The sequence below is a fragment of the Lampetra fluviatilis genome, chromosome 54 (genome assembly GCF_964198595.1).
Source record: "Lampetra fluviatilis chromosome 54, kcLamFluv1.1, whole genome shotgun sequence".
Lineage (NCBI taxonomy): Eukaryota > Metazoa > Chordata > Hyperoartia > Petromyzontiformes > Petromyzontidae > Lampetra > Lampetra fluviatilis.
In genome coordinates, this window is record NC_136328.1 from 7,135,835 (window position 1) to 7,157,081 (window position 21,247).

The 21,247-nt window shown below is 52.4% G+C and overlaps 1 protein-coding gene across 1 annotated transcript; it reads left to right on the forward strand.

Moving 5' to 3' along the window:
- The first annotated feature begins 1,777 nt into the window (after positions 1 to 1,777).
- On the forward strand, positions 1,778 to 21,247 carry LOC144949530 (bromodomain-containing protein 9-like). Its single transcript, XM_078879455.1, has 13 exons — positions 1,778 to 1,952; positions 4,946 to 5,388; positions 6,536 to 6,674; positions 7,499 to 7,556; positions 10,920 to 11,064; positions 11,690 to 11,800; positions 14,674 to 14,891; positions 15,599 to 15,779; positions 15,973 to 15,991; positions 16,148 to 16,423; positions 17,863 to 17,970; positions 20,178 to 20,349; positions 21,076 to 21,247. The coding sequence occupies exons 1-13, from the start codon at positions 1,904 to 1,906 to the stop codon at positions 21,245 to 21,247; spliced, it is 2,091 nt and encodes a 696-aa protein (XP_078735581.1). The 5' UTR covers positions 1,778 to 1,903.

Sequence of the window (21,247 nt, forward strand, 5' to 3'; positions counted from 1 at the left end):
CCTACTGCTGCCCCCCCCCCATTGCTATTGCCTACTGCTGCCCCCCCCCATTGCTATTGCCTACTGCTGCCCCCCCCCCATTGCCATTGCCTACTGCTGCCCCCCCCCCCCCATTGCTATTGCCTACTGCTGCCCCCCCCCCATTGCTATTGCCTACTGCTGCCCCCCCCCCATTGCCATTGCCTACTGCTGCCCCCCCCCATTGCTATTGCCTACTGCTGCCCCCCCCCCATTGCCATTGCCTACTGCTGCCCCCCCCCATTGCTATTGCCTACTGCTGCCCCCCCCCATTGCCATTGCCTACTGCTGCCCCCCCCATTGCCATTGCCTACTGCTGCCCCCCCCCATTGCTATTGCCTACTGCTGCCCCCCCCCATTGCTATTGCCTACTGCTGCCCCCCCCCCGATTATTGCTAACTGCCCTTCCCCCCCCCCATTGCTATTGCCTACTGCTGCCCCCCCCCCATTTCTATTGCCTACTGCTGCCCCCCCCTATTATTGCTTACTGCCCTTCCCCCCCCCCCCATTGCTATTGCCTACTGCTGCCCCCCCCCTATTATTGCTAACTGCCCTTCCCCCCCCCCATTGCTATTGCCTACTGCTGCCCCCCCCCCATTGCTATTGCCTACTGCTGCCCCCCCCCCATTTCTATTGCCTACTGCTGCCCCCCCCCCTATTATTGCTTACTGCCCTTTCCCCCCCCCCCCCCCATTGCTATTGCCTTCTGCCTCCCCCCCCTATTATTGCTTACTGCCCTTCCCCCCCCCTCCCATTGCTATTGCCTACTGCTGCCCCCCCCTATTATTGCTTACTGCCCTTCCCCCCCCCCATTGCTGTTGCCTACTGCTGCCCCCCCTATTATTTCTTACTGCCCTTCCCCCCCCCCCCATTGCTATTGCCTACTGCTGCCCCCCCCCGAGTATTGCTAACTGCCCTTCCCCCCCCCATTGCTATTGCCTACTGCTGCCCCCCCCCATTTCTATTGCCTACTGCTGCCCCCCCCCCCCTATTATTGCTTACTGCCCTTCCCCCCCCCCATTGCTATTGCCTACTGCTGCCCCCCCCCCTATTATTGCTAACTGCCCCCCCCCCCCCATTGCTATTGCCTACTGCTGCCCCCCCCCCCGATTATTGCTAACTGCCCTTCCCCCCCCCATTGCTATTGCCTACTGCTGCCCCCCCCCCATTTCTATTGCCTACTGCTGCCCCCCCCCCTATTATTGCTTACTGCCCTTTCCCCCCCCCCCATTGCTATTGCCTTCTGCCCCCCCCCCTATTATTGCTTACTGCCCTTCCCCCCCCCCCCATTGCTATTGCCTACTGCTGCCCCCCCCCCTATTATTGCTTACTGCCCTTCCCCCCCCCCCCCCCATTGCTGTTGCCTACTGCTGCCCCCCCTATTATTTCTTACTGCCCTTCCCCCCCCCCCTATTGCTATTGCCTTCTGCCCCCCCCCCCCCCCATTGCTGTCGCCTACTGCTGCCCTCTGGCGGAGAGACCCGACTCTGCCTTCGCGGGGCGCACGATGGCCCATGCACAATTGGCGCGCCGCAAAAGAATTCGCTTCGCAGGCACGCCGCGCATCGCATACACGGCACACACATCGCCGAGTGTTATTGTCAAACAATGCCGCGGGTGGGATGAGAGAGGAGGAGAGCTCCTTCCCTCAAGGCCCACGCGGCTCCCCCTCCGTCTCGATAGTCACCCGACGCGCCGGAGAAAACCTTTGCCCCGTTCACCGGAGCCCGGAGGCAATTCGGAGCGGGGTTTTCGAGCGGGAGGAGATGTGAATTTTAATGGCAGTGAGTGCGGTGGTGGTGGCGGTGGTGATGATGACAATAATAGCAGCAGTAGCAGCAGCAAAGCGAAGACATTGACAATAGCAGCAGCAGCATCGGCAGTTATGGGTAAAAAACACAAGAAGCACAAATCGGAAAAACGCGACTACAAAGGTATGGATTGTGATGATTTCATCTCTTTGTGGGTTCACGTGTTTGGTGGTGGTGGTGGTGGTGATGATGATGTGATGGTGTCATCATCATCAACAGCATGCCATCAGTAGTAGCACGATCACGTGGATGATTGTCAACATGACAGCGGTGATGAGGGTAATCAATAATCATTGGGATTGAGGTGGTGATTGTTGTAATATTTCTTATCTGATCATCAGCGCGATGAGGTTCTAAGCATCACCATCACGTGGGTTATTGTCAACATGACGGTGGTGATGAATCATTGTGATGGAGATAAGTGTTTGAGATGATTTTGATTCGAAAGGTTATTACGATCCATCATCAGCACGACATCGTCAAGCATAGGGAATGATGGTCATCGTATATGGATGGTTGTCAGCGGAATGATTATTGCGATTTTGATCATAGTGGATGTTGTGATGATGATGATGACAATGCTGGTGATGGCATGATTTGTCAACAGAGTTATCAAAGTTATCAATATGTGATGAATGAAATCATGGTGATGGTTTTCATAATGATGACAATTATTTGTGATTGGAACTGGCATGATGATGATGATGATACTCGCCATTATAGTGGGCATTTTAAAACACAGCTCTCTACTGAATTACATTGTACTGCAAGCAATCCTTTGCATATCCATATACAGTCTATAATAACGCGGAATGGAAGAGAAAACCCGCCGTGGACATGAAGCAATGAATTCAGCTGGCGTGCCGCTGGTGTTACATGGATTGTTACATCACAGCACCACGGGACAGCTGTCGATTGATCTTCCCATGAGACACGTGTAGCCAGTGTCGGCTCACCTGGCGTGAATTCCCACTTCGTTGAGCTATCGTTTGTGGCGAGGTCGCTTCTGAAAAAGAAGCTAGTAAGCTCAGTGGGGGCCTTTACCTGGTAAGATTTAAAAGCAATAGTTTAGTTTTATTTGTATATTTTTGTTATGTAAAGTTATTTCTTTAACCTTTCCTATACTTTCCACTCCTATTGTGTTTTTTTATTATTATTTAAAATTAATAAAAATAAAACAATAAAATCACGACGTTTCGGAGGCAACACAAGTCTCCGTCATCAGGTGGGACCGTCACAGCCAGATTTGCTGCATCTGGCTGTGACGGTCCCACCTGATGACGGAGACTTGTGTTGCCTCCGAAACGTCGTGATTTTATTGTTTTATTTTCATTAATTTTAATTTCATTTTTTACCTATGTGACTTTACCGAAAGAACTAAGAGTATGAATCCTTGCAGTCACGAAAGCTTCAAATCTAGAATTTGTTTTAATTATTTGTTGTTGGAACGTTCTGACCCCGTGCGTCTACTAGAAACCCGTGGGAAAAGAGCTTCATAGCTCATCGGATTCCTCATCCAGTATATGTAAAGACTCAGACTCAGAGTCGCACCCATGATTGTGCAAGCCCCACCGGTTTGCAGTCCAGAGAATCCCAGTACTGTAGAAGTCTTGTACCGTATCTTGCCGTGTGCGTAACTGCCGAAATGTTGCGGTGAAAATTTCCAAGGTGGAGTGGAGCTATGGGGCCCACCACGTCATTCAACAGTGAACCGGGGATTGAAGTCTTAAGCTGGCGAGATGTTAAATATCTCGCCTGGTATGTAGGAGGTCGTCGGTTCGATCCTCGACCCTGACGCCTGCTGCTGTATATTTGGAGTTTGCATTTTATCTCCGTGGTTACGTGGATTTTTCTCCAGGTCCTCCAGTTTTTTCCCTCCACAATTAGAAACGTGCGTTAAGAGTATTCGGCTGCTGCTATACATGTCCACCTGATAAGCCACTTAGTTGAGCTGTAACTTGTTGATAGCCAGGTCGCTTCTGTAAAATAGCTACATAGCTCAATGGGCCTTATACCTGGTCAAATCAAAATAGTTTAGTTGTTTTATACTCGTTGGTTCTTTCGGTAAAGTCACGTGGGTATAACATAAAATAAATCACGACGTTTCGATCGCAACACAAGCGGCCGTCATCAGGTGGAACAGATACAGCAGGAGTGAACTGCTGACTATGTCAAAGTTCTCCTGCTGACTATGTCGCTTGTGTTGCGATCGAAACGTCGTGATTTATTTTTATTTTATACCCACGTGACTTTACCTAAAGAACCAAAGAGTATGGATTCCTGCAGTCACGAAAGCTTCAAATCAAGATTTTAGTTGTTTTAGTTTAGAGGAATAATATACTTTTGTTTGTTCGATTCCATCTATAGGGGCATTGAACAGGGTGGTGTGGGCTGCTGGTGTGGGCTGATGGTCAATGTTGTAGAGGTACAACCTCTACCCAGAAGTACCACTTTTGAATCAAGCCAGTTTGACACGTAGGCTTTCGCGACCATTATATTCACAATTACAATTTGAGTAAAAATTGTGAATGTTGTGGGTTTACTCTCCAACACACCGGTGTGCTGAAGTGCTGTAGTCACTAATTGACACGTTTTGTTTACGTGGCTAACATTAAATGTTGACTTAAAGCTTTCGTGACTGCAGGAATTCATATTCTTTGGGTCTTTCGGTAAAGTCGCGTAGATAGGTTAAAATTTTTATTTTCTTTTTTGTTATTTTATTTGAACCTATCTACGTGACTTTACCGAAAGACCCAAAGAACGTGACAAACATTACTAATTGGTTGTGCCCGGTGGTGGCGGATTTAAGGACACATTTATATTTCCGTGATCTAACCCAAAAACAAAACAAACATTATTCGAATAAATTGTTGCCGTCGCGTGAACCAGTCGCGTTCCCTCTCTGCGATGTTGCCCAGTCATCTCGACCGGCCTCGTGATGCGATCGGGTTACCAGAACACAACGCAGAATAGCATCTATCTTCCCCGAATCAGGACGGGCCGTTGGGCTTCACGTTGGGCCAACGGCAACCGACGTTGGGCAACCCTGACGTATTTAGCGGGACGGCCGATGATGACGACCCCATTGAGAGCGAGCGCCGTGTTTCTGTCGCCAGCCGGTCTGTGTGAGGCCGCAGAGCGGACGGACAAACCGCTCCGCCTCGTGCTCAAGGTGGTGGGCGCCACGGTGGCATCTCTGACCACCAGCTCGCCGGCCGCACCCGCCACCGCCTCCACCACCGCCACAACCACAACAGCCTCGAGCGTGACCACCGCCGCGAACACCGACGCCGCCAACACAACCGCCACCGCCGCCACGGCGCACGAGCCGCCGGTGCGCCCGCCCCCAGTCTCCGCCGCCGTAACCGTCGCAGCCGTCGCCAAGACCGGGCCCTCGCCTTCGCTTGGCTCGACTGACGGGCCGCAACCGGAGCCGGACGCCGAGCCGGATCGGAACGCAGACTCGGAGCGGCACCGCGAGCGCCGGAAAAAAAAGAAGAAGAAATCGGAGAAGGAGAGGGAGCGCCGGCCCGGCGATGAGGAGCGCCGGCGCAGGAAGGTGTGGGGGGGGCGCAAGCCGTGACGGTGGAACGGCCGCGCGGTAGCAGCCCAGTCGGCCGCCCCGGTTAATGCTGCAGGGCCTTCACCTGGCAGCGGATTTAGAGAGGGTTTTAACATCTAAAACAAAGACATTGGAGACTGATTACTTTTACAATCACCAAGCAAGCACGATCGCCGACCATGTACCCCCCACTTGACCCCTCCTCTGACCCCGTGTGCCCACGAGTGTGACCTCACATGGCCCCGTCTGTGACCCCGCGTGTGACCCCGCGTGTGACCCCGCGTGTGAGCGGTAGTGTAGCGGTTAGTGCGCTGTGCTACATACTCAGCAACCCAAGTTTGATTCCCGCTTACGCCCAACACCAGTGACGATTAGCTGCATTGGTCCTGAGCCTCCCCTAGGTCGACTCAGCCTCAATCTAGAAGTCTATAGGAGCCTTTAACACTTAAGTATATGTATGTATGTTGAACTTCTTTCTCACCGTACGTAGCCAACCACGCTAATTGGAGGTATGGGCTAAGGACAACAAACTAAACACAAAAAGCCTCAAATGAATACCTGGTGCAGTGTGTCAACATAACCACTAGGGAGACGAAGCGTGGTGCTGGCCACCCATCCCTTCGTGTGCCGTGCCGGCCTTCGTAGTTGCTCACTAACAGCACTTGCCCCAACAGCCTGGTGAGGCTACACATGGGGGATCTTTGTCTTTTGAAACCGACTTGTGACCCCACCTGTGACCCTGCATGTGACCCCGCGTGTGACCCTGCCTGTGACCCCGTCTGTGACCCCGCCTGTGACCCCGCGTGTGACCCCGTCTGTGACCCCGCATGTGACCCCGTCTGTGACCCCGCCTGTGACCCCACCTGTGACCCCGCCTGTGACCCCGCCTGTGACCCCTGCCTGTGACCCCGTCTGTGACCCCACCTGTGACCCTGCATGTGACTCCACGTGTGACCCCGCGTGTGACCCCGTCTGTGACCCCGCCTTTGACCCCGCCTGTGACCCTGCCTGTGACCCCGCGTGTGACCCTGCCTGTGACCCCGCCTGTGACCCCGTCTGTGACCCCGCCTGTGACCCCGCCTGTGACCCCACGCACGACCCCGCCGCGCGCGACCCCGCCGCGTGACCCCGCCGCGTCGTCTAGGTGGAGAAGAAGAAGCATCGCGAGAAGGAGCAGAGTGGCAGCGACGCGGACGAGGAGTTCTCTCCGCCCAAGAAGGTGGAGGTGAAGGCTCCGCCGGTGCCGGAGCGACCCCTGCGAGCCTGCCGCAACAAGGACCAAGGCACCGCCGCGTCCACCCGCTCGCCCACTCGCCCACTCGCTCACCCGCCACCGTGGCGCCCATAATTTTAAAAAATCGATTGCGGATAATTATCGCTTCAATTACTCGATTATCAACTTGAATGCTCGACGAGTCGGACAAGGGGGCCACAGCTGGGATGTCCGATGATTATTGAAGCGATTATCCCGATTATCGGTTTGATTAGCCCACTGTCGGTTTGATTACTCGGTAAAACCGATTATCAGTTCCATCACTTAATAACATGAAAAGAGTCGTAAAAAATAGCCTCACCTCACCTCTTAAGAAAGTGACTTTGTTTTCTCAGTTAACCTGATGCACCGGACTTAACCTCAAGTACAGTGAGGGGATGTTATTATTTCGTGTCAAAATTATTGCCATTTTTTTATTGGGTTGTGATTTATTTTTTTGTTTTGCGTTGCGGTTGTGGATTAGAGACCACTTCCATATTTCCTATCGTTGAATATTTTAAGGACAACTTCGGAACTTTTTCTGGCGGGAGACTTCCTGAACGTTTCCATAGTGTGCTCGTGTGGTGCGAAATGTCTCCGTGCTGACAATCGTCGCCTCACCCGATACCACGTGGACACTACTTTGTGAGGGGGGCCGGGGGGGGGGGTTGGGAGGAGGGAAGTGACGTCACTTTCTTTTTCGGACCAATCAGAAACAACCAAACGATTTGGGCCGTCCAAACAAATTTCCTCCGGCCTGAATTTAGAAGTATTGTTTCTTTTTATGAATCTATTGGATTTGAATTGCTGGCAGGCAGCTCTACGTTATCATTCCGCTCTCAATGCCTCCCCCAGGCCAGGAGCTCACGCCGCTGCAGCTGTTACTTGAGCACCTTCTGCAACAGCTTCAAAGGTGACTTCATCGCCGTCATCGTTGTCAGCGCGGTCACAATAATCGTTACTTCTTCTTGGTTCTTTCGGTAAAGTCACGTAGAATGGAAATAATAAAATAAAAAAAATAAAACATCATAAAATAATTCTCACGACGTTTCGGCCACAACGCAAGCAGCCGTCCTCAGGTGGAGAGCAGGTCTGTCGAGTAGACAGAGTCTGAATGACACACTCCAGGCTTGGAGCGACTATTTACGCTGAGATGGAGGGGGGAAGGGCGCCTTGACAAAATAATTTGCATATTAAGAGGAATTTTGCATATTTATGTTTTATTTTTATTATTTTATTATTTCCTTTCTACGTGACTTTACCGAAAGAACCAAGAAGATGAATCCCTGCAGTCACGAAAGCTTTAAATCGAAATTTAATCATTACTTGTTTTTGGTATGGCGCACCTATACGCTGGGGCGTCTCAGAGCGGCTCGCATTACATTTCATATCAAACACCTTTGAAAGGGCACCCCCAGTGGCAGCTGTCCCTGTGGGTACAAAGTGGCATATTTAATCTAATCTAGTATACAATTACAATAATTACTAATCTAGTATACATTTACAATAATTACTAATCTAGTATACAATTACAATAATTACTAATCTAGTATACAATTACAATAATCCCCCCCCCCCCGCCTCAAATCGTTGCACCTGATGAGTTAATGATGATGTCACCCTGATGCTGCTGCTCTATATAAGAACGGGAGACAGAGCAGAGCCTCACCATTCTGGCGAATTGCCCGATGATGCTGGATGCAATTACCAGCGAAACGTCGTGCTACTCAAAAATTGTAAATGTTGTGGTTTCACGCTTCAACACACCGGTGGGATAAAGCAGTGAACTATTTGTCTTTTGTCAACGTGACACTTTTTTTTCTGATTGGCCGTGTCGGGTGGTGGAGGGTTACGACACATTTATAAATAACGCGATCTAAACCCAACAACGTTGATTGTGAATGGCATCCTTAAGTCGGCTCAAAGTGGGCCGCCCTGCTGGAAACTTATTCAGAAAGTGAATTTATAAACCCGAAGAAGCTTCCAGCACGATGTCTGACGTTCCGCGCCATGTTAGGGTGCCACTCAATGTGCGTATGGAAGAGTGAACTGTCAGTTTTCTGGGATTGCAGCTGAGAATCTCGTTCAAGTTACAGGCTGCTCAGGATCCCCCACCCCCCCTCATCTTCTCCACGCCTGTCCGTCTACGATATGACTCTGATTGGTATCGACTGGAATACATTTTCACGACTCCGTTGAGCCACCGGTAAATGTCGAAAGATCCTTTGTTACGAGCCACCGAACGGAGAGGGTCACTGCATCGCGAGCTTTCAGATGCGCTTCTGCGGCCGTCTGGAACGCTCTTCCCTTCCGATATTAGGAAGCCACTGGAGCTATGCACTTTTAAATCGTCCAGATTGACAAAATCATTCCTTTAGAACAGATTTTTTTTATGTTTAGTTGTCTATCCCCCGCAACGCCGATTAGCAGCGCTGGCTGCGTACAGTGCGAAATAAGTTCAACATCCAGAGACTCACACAGAGACACATAGACTCACACAGAGACCCATAGACTCACACAGAGACCCATAGACTCACACAGAGACACATAGACTCACACAGAGACCCATACACTCACACAGAGACCCATAGACTCACACAGAGACACATAGACTCACACAGAGACACATAGACTCACACAGAGACCCATAGACTCACACAGAGACACATAGACTCACACAGAGACCCATACACTCACACAGAGACCCATAGACTCACACAGAGACCCATAGACTCACACAGAGACCCATAGACTCACACAGAGACCCATACACTCACACAGAGACCCATAGGCTCACACAGAGACCCATAGACTCACACAGAGACACATAGACTCACACAGAGACCCATAGACTCACACAGAGACCCATAGACTCACACAGAGACCCATAGACTCACACAGAGACACATAGACTCACACAGAGACACATAGACTCACACAGAGACCCATAGACTCACACAGAGACACATAGACTCACACAGAGACCCATAGACTCACACAGAGACACATAGACTCACACAGAGACCCATAGGCTCACACAGAGACCCATAGACTCACACAGAGACCCATAGACTCACACAGAGACACATAGACTCACGCAGAGACCCATAGACTCACGCAGAGACCCATAGACTCACATAGAGACCCATAGGCTCACACAGAGACCCATAGACTCACACAGAGACACATAGACTCACACAGAGACAAATAGACTCACACAGAGACCCATAGACTCACACAGAGACCCATAGACTCACACAGAGACCCATAGACTCACACAGAGACCCATAGGCTCACACAGAGACCCATAGATTCACACAGAGACCCATAGACTCACACAGAGACACATAGACTCACACAGAGACCCATAGATTCACACAGAACCATAGACTCACACAGAGACCCATAGATTCACACAGAACCATAGACTCACACAGAGACACATAGACTCACACAGAGACCCATAGGCTCACACAGAGACCCATAGTTTGTTGTCCTTCCCCTGCACCTCTGATTAGCACGTGCAGTGCTTCAATCTCACAGGCAGACAAATACAACACAGGCGTGGACCTTGAAAATTATAAACGTTAAGGATGAGCGGCGCGTGATTCCACGTGTAATGGGTTCCGGAGACACTTTTCAGAGGTAACTTCTTTATTACAACACACCACTCAGTACTGACACAGCCAAGGGACACAACCTACTCCTAGCGTGCCTGACACTGGCTACGCTCTCGGGTCCTCCGGCTACGATTACCCTAGGGGAGGCTACCTGACCAGACCCAGCCAAGGTGCGGGTCTAGACTCTGGCTTCCTCGGACCTCGCCCTTACAAGGACGTAGAGCCGGGAGTCCCAGAGTCCCACCACTGGCCCGCACAGCGTCCCGGCCCTTACAAGGACAAGCGGGACGAAGGGGTCCAGGGTCCTAAGCTGGCCGGTCTTGGGTCTTCAGCTGCGACTGGCCCCGATCAGCTGGGGAGGTGCCCTTTCATCCCCCTTGCCCATCGAGGGGTGGGGTTGCGTGGGATCATAGATCCCTCGCAACCCCCCGTTGGTGGCGCCAAGGGGCTCCGCTGTCTGGGATCCTGAGCCCCCAGCAGCCCCCCCCCCTCTTGGGCTTGCACAGTGGCCCCTCCCCTGGGGGTCCGAGGTACCTGCAGATGGACCCCGTCCACCACTGCCGGTAAGTGTGGCCCATCTACGGCGCTACACGCGTGCTGGGAGCCATTCTCCAAATGGGAGTGCGACGTTCTCGTGGTTTGCCTTCCTTCCCCAGGAGGGACCCGCACGGATTTTTTGCGCTGCCTGTGACGGACATGATCGCTCCGGGCTACTCCATGATCATCAAGCACCCGATGGACTTCAGCAGCATGAAGGACAAGATCGAACGCAACGCCTACCAGTCGCTCACCGAGTTTAAGGTCCGTGCCACCGTCACGTTGTGCCCACAGGGACAGCTGCCGCTGGGGGTGCTCTTGAAAATAAAAATAAAAAATGTGCTGAGATGAGATGCCCTGACGTTGAAGACAAATGTTTTGGGTCTTCAGATCTGCTTGGTTCTTTCGGTAAAGTCACGTAGAAGGGACAGCTCCGTTTCTTCACCTGAGGACGGCTGCTTGCGTTGTGGCCGAAACGTCGTGAGAATTTTATTATGTTTTATTTTTATTATTTTATTATTTCCCTTCTACGTGACTTTACCGAAAGAACCAATAGGATGAATCCCTGCAGTCACGAAAGCTTTAAGTCGAAAAAATATCTTCACATCATTTACGTTACTAAATGTAACGTCTGCGTGCGGACAAAAGTGACTTCAGCTTCGGTGGAGGAAGCGCGGAAGTGGAGCGATGCAAGTTACGTCACCGTTTCTCGTGACGTCGCACTCCCGCGGTCGATCCAAAGCAAATTTCATTTCTGGATCGCCCCAACCGTCGCATCTCGGTCCGATCTTTTTTTTCTTCGACTTTTGCTCCGGATAATCCGAAAGTCGTAAACACACGTCCGTCCCTACCACCCGCCGTGCTTCACCGCAGCTCTTTTACACCACAGGGGGACTTCAAGCTGATGTGTGACAATGCGATGACCTACAACCGCCCGGAGACCGTGTACTACAAGGCAGCCAGAAAGCTCCTGCACACGGGATTCAAGATGATGTGCAAGGTTTGTAAAAAAATATTTATTAAAATAAATGTTCGCCTTGTTTTTCCCCAATTATAAATCGGTGTCATGTGACGTTGCCCTGTGTTAGAGAACGGTCCACAGAAGTGGATATCACAGAGTTGCCTCTTAGATACCTTCAGGTGCCATTTAAACACACAGCCTCTGCTATAAACCCATCGCCAACCCCAACCATTTTCCCAACTTGATCTCCATCTATAACCCCAAGACTATCCCTCGCTCCCTGTGTCCATCCCGAATCCTAACCCAGCCTTATCTCCTTGTCTCCATTCTGAACCCTAACTTCTAGCCCAACTCTATCCACATCTCCACTCCTAACCATCACCTCTAACCTCTAACCCAAACCTATCTCCACTCCTAACCCCTAACCTCTAACCTCTAACCCAACTCTATCTCCACTTGTAACCCCTAACCTTTAACCTCTAACCCAACTCTATCTCCACTCCTAACTCCTAACCTCTAACCCAAATCTATCTCCACTCCTAACCCCTAACATCTAACCTCTAACCCAAACCTATCTCCACTCCTAACCTCTAACCTCTAACCCAACTCTATTTCCGCTCCTAACCCCTAACCCCTAACCTCTAACCCAAACCTATCTCCACTCCTAACCCCTAACCTATAACCCAAACCTATCTCCTCTCCTAACCCCTAACCTCTAACCGAAACCTATCTCCACTCCTAACCCCTAACCTCTAACCCAAACCAATCTACACTCCTAACCCCTAACCTCTAACCTCTAACCCAACTATATCTCCACTCCTAACCCCTAACCTCTAACCCAAATCTATCTCCACTCCTAACCTATAACCTCTAACCCAAATCTATCTCCACTCCTAACCCCTAACCTCTAATCTCTAACCCAACTCTATCTCCACTCCTAACCCCTAACCTCTAACCCAAACCTATCTCCACTCCTAACCCCTAACCTCTAACCCAAACCAATCTATACTCCTAACCCCTAACCTCTAACCTCTAACCCAACTCTATCTCCACTCCTAACCCCTAACCTCTAACCCAAATCTATCTCCACTCCTAACCTCTAACCTATAACCTCTAACCCAAATCTATCTCCACTCCTAACCCCTAGCCTCTAACCTCTAACCCAAACCTATCTCCACTCCTAACCCCTAACACCTAACCTCTAACCCAAACCTATCTCCACTTCTAACCCCTAACCTCTAACCTCTAACCTATCTCCACTCCTAACCCCTAACCTCTAACCCAAACCTATCTCCTCTCCTAACCCCTAACCTCTAACCGAAACCTATCTCCACTCCTAACCCCTAACCTCTAACCCAAACCAATCTACACTCCTAACCCCTAACCTCTAACCTCTAACCCAACTCTATCTCCACTCCTAACCCCTAACCTCTAACCCAAATCTATCTCCACTCCTAACCTCTAATAACCTCTAACCCAAATCTATCTCCACTCCTAACCCCTAACCTCTAACCCAACTCTATCTCCACTCCTAACCCCTAACCTCTAACCCAACTCTATCTCCACTCCTAACCCCTAACCTCTAACCCAACCCTATCTCCACTCCTAACCCCTAGCCTCTAACCTCTAACCCAAACCTATCTCCACTCCTAACCTCTAACCCAAACCTATCTCCACTCCTAACCTCTAACCTCTAATCCAAACCTATCTCCACTCCTAACCCCTAACCTCTAACCCAAACCTATCTCCACTCCTAACCCCTAACCTCTAACCCAAATCTATCTCCACTCCTAACCCCTAACCTCTAACCCAACTTTATCTCCACTCCTAACCCCTAACCTCTAACCCAAACCTATCTCCACTCCTAACCCATAACCTCTAACCCAAACCTATCTCCACTCCTAACCCCTAACCTTTAACATCTAACCCAAACATATCTCCACTCTTAACCCCTAACCTCTAACCTCTAACCCAAACCTATCTCCACTCCTAACCCCTAACCCCTAACCTCTAACCCAAACCTATCTCCACTCCTAACCCCTAACCTTTAACATCTAACCCAAACCTATCTCCACTCCTAACCCCTAACCTCTAACCTCTAACCAAACTCTATCTCCACTCCTAACCCCTAACCTCTAACCCAAACCAATCTCCACTCCTAACACCTAACCTCTAACCCAAACCTATCTCCACTCCTAACCCCTAACCTCTAACCTCTAACCTATCTCTACTGCTAACCCTTAACCTCTAACCAAACTCTATCTCCACTCCTAACCTCTAACCCCTAACCTCTAACCAAACTCTATCTCCACTCCTAACCTCTAACCTCTAACCCAAACCTATCTCCACTCCTAACCCCTAACCTCTAACCAAACTCTATCTCCACTCCTAACCTCTAACCTCTAACCCAAACCTATCTCCACTCCTAACCCCTAACCTCTAACCAAACTCTATCTCCACTCCTAACCTCTAACCTCTAACCCAAACCTATCTCCACTCCTAACCCCTAACCTCTAACCCAAACCTATCTCCACTCCTAACCCCTAACCTCTAACCCAAACCTATCTCCACTCCTAACCCCTAACCTCTAACCTCTAACCCAAACCTATCTCCACTCCTAACCCCTAACCTCTAACCCAAACTTATCTCCACTCCTAACCCCTAACCCCTAACCTCTAACCCAAACCTATCTCCACTCCTAACCCCTAACCTCTAACCCAAACCTATCTCCACTCCTAACCCCTAACCTCTAACCTCTAACCCAAACCTATCTCCACTCCTAACCCCTAACCTCTAACCCAAACCTATCTCCACTCCTAACCCCTAACCTCTAACATCTAACCCAAACCTCTCCCTATCACCACTCCTAGCACGTCGCCCCTAACCCCTAACCCCATCTGTGGGCACCACAGGAGAAGCTGCTGCTGCTCAAGCGGAGCATGGTGTTCATGCACAGCATGGACCGCTCGCAGGAGGCCGCCATCTACGGCGAGGGTGGCTGCTGCTCCTCATCCTCTCCGCTGCTGTTGCTGCTGCCCGGCGGTGCTAACAGCGACCACGGCTCCCTCTCGCCTGCCGAGCGCACCGAGGCCGGCCGGCGAGCACGCAAGTCCGGCAGGGACGCACTGAGGTGCCGGGGGCAGGGAGGCGGTGCTGGTTATGATGGTGGTGGTGGTGGCGGTGGTGGCGGTGGTGGTGGTGGTAATTGTGATGGCAATGGTCGTGATGGTGATGATAACGGTGGTGGCGGTGATGGCAATGGTGGCAGCGGTGCTGGTGATGGCAATGGTGGTGTTAGTGTTGGTGGCAATGGTGGTGTTAGTGTTGGTGGCAATGGTGGTGTTAGTGGTGGTAGCAATGGTGGTTAATGGTGGTGGTCGGGAGCGGTAGTGTAGCGGTTAGCACGTTGCGCTACGAACCCGGCAACCCGGGTTCAACTCCCGCTCACGGTTATTTGAACTGGTCCTGGGCCTCCCCTGCGTCGACTCGTACGAGTAGCACTAGGGAGACAAAGGCAGCTGGGCGTGGTGCTAGCCTACCACCCCCTCGTGTGCCGTGCCGGCCTTCATAGCTGCTCGCTCACAGCACTTGCCCCAACAATCTATTAAGGCTACACAGGGGAACTTTGTCTGTACCTTTGGCAGTGGGGTGGTGGCAATGATGGTGCTCCCTCCACCACCGCCACTGACCCGCACAATCTCATTTGAGAGCACGCGCGCGTATCACGGCGCGTGCGTGTGTCGCGCGAGCGTATCGCGCCGTTTGTGTTGTCGTGCCCTCCGCCGCCCGCCGCCCCCCCACCCCCCACCACTCCTCCCCCCGCCCCGCACGTCCCAGCTTCCCCGCGGCGGCGGCGGCGGCCTACACGCCGGAGTCGAGTGCGTGCAGCCTCGCGGGCAGCAGCACGGGGGGCAGCACGGGGGGCAGCAGCACGGGCGAGGAGGACGTCACCGCGCTGGCCGAGCACGCGGCCGACGAGGCGCGCGAGCGCCTGCAGCACGGCCGCCCCCGCAGCAAGGTGCGTCCACCCAGCCCGCTCGTCCCTGGGTGGCCACCCAGCCCGCTCGTCCCACCCAGCCCGCTCGTCCCACTCAGCCCGCTCGTCCCACCCAGCCCGCTCGTCCCTGTGTGTCCACCCACCCAGCCCGCTCGTCCCACCCAGCCCGCTCATCCCTGTGTGTCCACCCAGCCCACTCGGACCTTCCATGCAGTTGCTCTTCAATGCCCCCTGTGCCACCCCAAGACATCAATCTCTGCCTCCTCTCTCGACACTCTCTCCCATCCACACCCCAATCTCCTCTCCATTCTACATTCTCCCCTCTGCTCTCTCTCTCTCCTTTCCCTCCACTCTCCCCTTCTCCCCTTACGTCTCTCCTCTCTTCCCAGACACAGATAGTGTCAGCGTCAGCGTCATCGGCGGCGTCCTATCCCACTCCACTCTCTGCACCATCCCCTCCTGCTCACTCTCCCTTTTCTCGCTCTGTTCCCACTCCTCCCTGTGGCCCGGAATCTATCCCGATCTCTCCCGATCTGCCCGGGTTTGCCCGAACCTGCCCGGATCTGCGCCCGGGGTCTGCGGGTGCCAGATCGGGTTCCTCCGGCGGGACTGCGGTGGCTCCACGTCGCTGGCGGTCGTCAACCCTTCGGACCCGGACACCGAGGGTAACGTCATCGCCCGGAGACCTCGTGGGGGGCCCTTGTCCCCCCCCCCCCCACCGAGCCTCGCGGCCAGGCCACAGCGCTACCGCCACCGTGCCGTGAAGTGGTTATCGCACGGGCTTCCAAACCAGTGGTGGCCGGTCCGATTCCGTCTCCCGGAGCGCCGGTGCCAAACGATGCACCTTTCAATTGGCGCGGTTGGCTGCCTACGGTGCGAAAGAAGTTCAACATACATACGGACGTACAATGGGCTCGCGTCTGTCTACACCCCCTAGCCCAGGCGGTGATGGTCGTGAAGCCAGCGGTGGTCCTGGTGGTTGGAGTGGTGTTGGCGGCAGTGGTGGTGGTGCTGGTGGTAGTTGCCGTGGGTGTTGTAGTAATGGTGGTGGTTGTAGTAGCAGTGGTGGTGGTCACGGTGATGGTCATGGTGGTTGTGGTAGAAGTGGTGTTGGTTATAGTGATGGTTATGGTGGTTGTGGTAGAAGTGGTGTTGGTTATAGTGATGGTCATGGTGGTTGTGGTAGAAGTGGTGTTGGTTATAGTGATGGTTATGGTGGTTGTAGTAGCAGTGGCGGCCTGTCCCGTGTTGTAATTTGCCGTGCGTGTGTGTGTACGTGCGTATGTACGTGTGTGTGTGTGCGTGTGTGTGCGTGTGTGTACGTGTGTGTGTGTGTACGTGCGTGTGTACGTGTGTGTGTACGTGCGTGTGTGTACGTGTGTACGTGCGTGTGTACGTGTGCGTGTGTGCGTGCGTGTGTACGTGTGTGTGTGTACGTGTGTGTACGTGTGTGCGTGCGTGTGTGTGTGTGCGTGTGTACGTGTGTGTACGTGTGTGTGTGCGTGTGTACGTGCGTGTGTACGTGTGTGTGTACGTGCGTGTGTACGTGCGTGTGTACGTGCGTGTGTTTCCATGTGTGTGTGTACATGTGTGTGTGTGTGTACGTGCGTGTGTACGTGCGTGTGTACGTGTGTGTGTACGTGTGTGTGTATGTGTGTGTGTACGTGCGTGTGTACGTGCGTGTGTACGTGTGTGTACGTGTGTACGTGTGCGTGTGTACGTGTGCGTGTGTACGTGTGTGTGTCCGTGTGTGTGTGTGTACGTGCGTGTGTATGTGCGTGTGTACGTGCGTGTGTACGTGTGTGTGTGCGTACGTGTGTGTGTGTACGTGTGTGTGTGTGTGTGTACGTGTGTGTGTACGTGCGTGTATACGTGTGTGTGTACGTGCGTGTATACGTGTGTGTGTACGTGTGTGTGTACGTGTGCGTGTGTACGTGTGTGTGTACGTGTGTGTACGTGTGTGCGTGTGTGCGTGTGTGTACGTGTGCGTGTGTGTGTGCGTGTGTGTGTACGTGTGCGTGCGTACGTGTGTGTGCGTGTGTGTGTGTACGTGTGCGTGTGTACGTGTGTGTGTACGTGTGTGCGTGCGTGTTTGGCTGTGAAGAGGAGGAGATGTATCCGGTGAACATGGGCGTCCTCGTTGGAAAGATTCATCCCGGAATCCCGGTGCCTCCCGGCTTCAGGGACGACCGACGGGGAAAGTTGAGGCCAGGTGTGGAACATGACTCTGCGATGATGATGATGATGGTGGCGGTGGCGGTGGTAACAACTTTCGAATGTAGAACTTGTAAAGTGGACAGTTTTCGTTGAGCCCCTAACAGAGAATGAACCAGAGGCGTGGAAAACCACAGACAAGCAGAAAGGCGCCACCAATTGCCCAAGTTCTGCTGTCCTATGTTGGAATGTTTGGCCAACAATGATGATGCTCATAATACAGGTTATTGGGTTAGATCGCGCAAGATTAAATGTGTCGTAACCCTCCACCGCCCGCCACAGCCAATAGGGTTTGCAACGTAAACAATACGCCAATTATAGTAGTAGGTTTTTACCCTTTTAAACTGGTACAAAACTGACACCTTTATTCAAGGCATCATGTTTGCAATCACCACAACACAAGTAGTCAAAAAAGCAAACAAAAATAAGCTTCTTTTTGTTTGCTTGACAAGTTGAATACGGCGTTTCGCTAGTAATTACACATCCAGCATCATCGGGCGATTTGCCAGATTAGTGAAGCCATCCATCTGCTTCTGGTCTTAAATCGAGCAGCAGCAAGACGACGCCATCACGGAACCCAATCAGTTGCAGAAATCAGAGGCGGAGGAGGGGGGGGGGGGTATTATAATTATATAATATGTTAGTAAGCAGTTAATTACTATGCGTTTCCTCTATAAGGAATTGTAGTTGCATAATGTACGCTGCCTCAGTAACCCCCCCCCCCCCCCCCATCATTGTGCAAGAGCGCAGAAGGGTGCTCAACACATCTACGCCTCTATATCAGGAACGAAGCAGGTGCACTTCTCCACAAATCTGGCTGTCGCCTGATGAAGCTGGTTGTAATTACTGGCGAAACGTCGCTACTCAGATTGTAAATGTTGTGTCTTTGCTCTGCAACACACCGGCGTGCTGTACTAGTACACTACACTATACACAACATAATACACTACACTATACACTACACTACTATACACTACACTATACACTACACTACTATACACTACACTAGACACTACACACTAGTGCTGTACTAGTACACTACACTATACACTACACTATACACTACACTATACACTACTATACACTACACCATACACTACACTATACACTACACTACACACTATACACTACTATACACTACACTATACACTACACACTACACTATACACTACACTACACCATACACTACACTATACACTACACACTATGCTACACACTGCACTATACACTACACTATACACTACACCATACACTACACTATACACTACACTACACTACTATACACTACACTACTATACACTACACTACTATACACTACACTACTATACACTACACTACTATACACTACACTATACACTACACTACACTATACACTACACTATACACTATACACTACACTATACACTACACTATACACTACACTATACATATACACTACACTATACACTACATTATACACTACACTATACACTACACTATACACTACACTATACACTACACTATACACTACACTATACATATACACTACACTATACACTGCACTATACACTGCACTATACACTACACTATACACTACACTATACACTACACTATACACTATATAACCTCGTGCCACGGCAGATCTCTCGCCTACTTCAGCAGCTGTTTCTTGCCGTGGTTGTCCCACCTGATGACGATTGCTCGCGTTGCGATCGAAACGTCGCGATCTATTGTTTTCCACCTGCGTGACTTTACCGAAAGAACCAAAGAGTTTAGTTTTAGGGATGTTGGCTATCGCAGCGTGATGGGCAAATCGCCCGGCCGCTTCACCGCCACGTCGCCGCCGCCAGGTTCAACCCAGATTTGAATTCCGCACTCCTCGCGATCATCGTCGCCTTCATCGCCAGCCGTGATCCATCCACTGCTGCCTGACGAAGGCCTTCCACAAGCCACCGCCGTCTCTCTCACGCTAAGGTCCCCCCATGCACACGGCTGCCTCGGCGGTTTAAAATAGCTGTCATCTATCCGGCGGGGAGGCACTTGCCAACCCCAGCGGTGGCGCGAGCGAGCAATTGCAGGGCCGTGCCTTTACCTCGACCTTTTTTTATTCGCCTAACTCCCCCCCCCCCCTCTGTGTCCACCTAACTCGCCTACCCGGCGGGAGCCACTCAACCCCCTTCCTCTCCGTTCCCCCGCGCCCCCCCCCCCCCGTGCCCGCCGCGACAGTGACGTACCTGAACTACGGCCCCTACAGCGGGCAGCCGCCGGTGCCGCCGCCGCCACCGCCGCCGCCCTACGAAGGCCCCCTCGCCGGCCTGCTCGACGGCGCCGCCTCCTCCTCCCAGCTGCTCTGCTCCACCTACGGGGGGGACGACGCCGCCGTGCAGTACGCGCTCAGGTGAGGCCTCTCCCAGGCCGGCGGCCGCCGGGGTCCCGCGTTGGAGTACCGCGCAGTTAAAGGTGAGCCGGGTTCGTGGTCGGATGAGCACGCCCGCGTGCCAGTCGACGGTTGACGTTCCAGGTGGACTGCGACCGTCAAAGGAATGGTGCCGCCCCCATAGTCGCCCCCATAGTCGCCCACATAGTCGCCCACATAGTCGCCCACATAGTCGCCCACATAGTCGCCCACATAGTCGCCCCCCCCCCGGTGATCCGTGGATCAAACAAATCGCTCGAGACGTCGGTGTACGGCCACGAAGAGCAATCAACGCGAACGCTGTCGCAAGAGGTCACGCGGTTTGACGTGACGGTCCTTCGCTGACTGTGCGCAATCAACTAATGAATGTGTGGCACGTGTGCGTGTGTGCGTGCGTGCACCTGTGTACAACCTACGGGTGTAGAGTGGGGAGCGGCAGCGTGGTGGTTAGCGCACTGCGCTACGAACCGCGAACCGGGCAAGCCGAATCCCGGTCACTGCCGAGATCGGTGACGGATGTCTGCACCGGTGCTGGGGCCGCTTCTGGGTCGACTCAGCCTTAAAATGATTACCCGGTGCGATGTGTGTAAACATCAGCATCGGGGAGACGAATGTGGCCAGGCGTGGTGCTGGCCCATTAGGTGCAGTAGCTGCACTTGCCCCAACAGTCTGTCCAAGGCTATACGGTGGATCTTTGTCTTTGTGCAGTCTGCAGGAGTTCGCCAAGGGCTGCGGGGAGTGCGCGGCGCGTGTGGTGGATGATCTTCTCGACGCCCTCACCAGCGGGGAGCACTCGCGCACGCTGCGCCTGCTACACGAGGTCACGACCCCGCCCCAAGGGATTGTGGGACAACGGGGAGTAGCAAATTTGTTTTTTTAA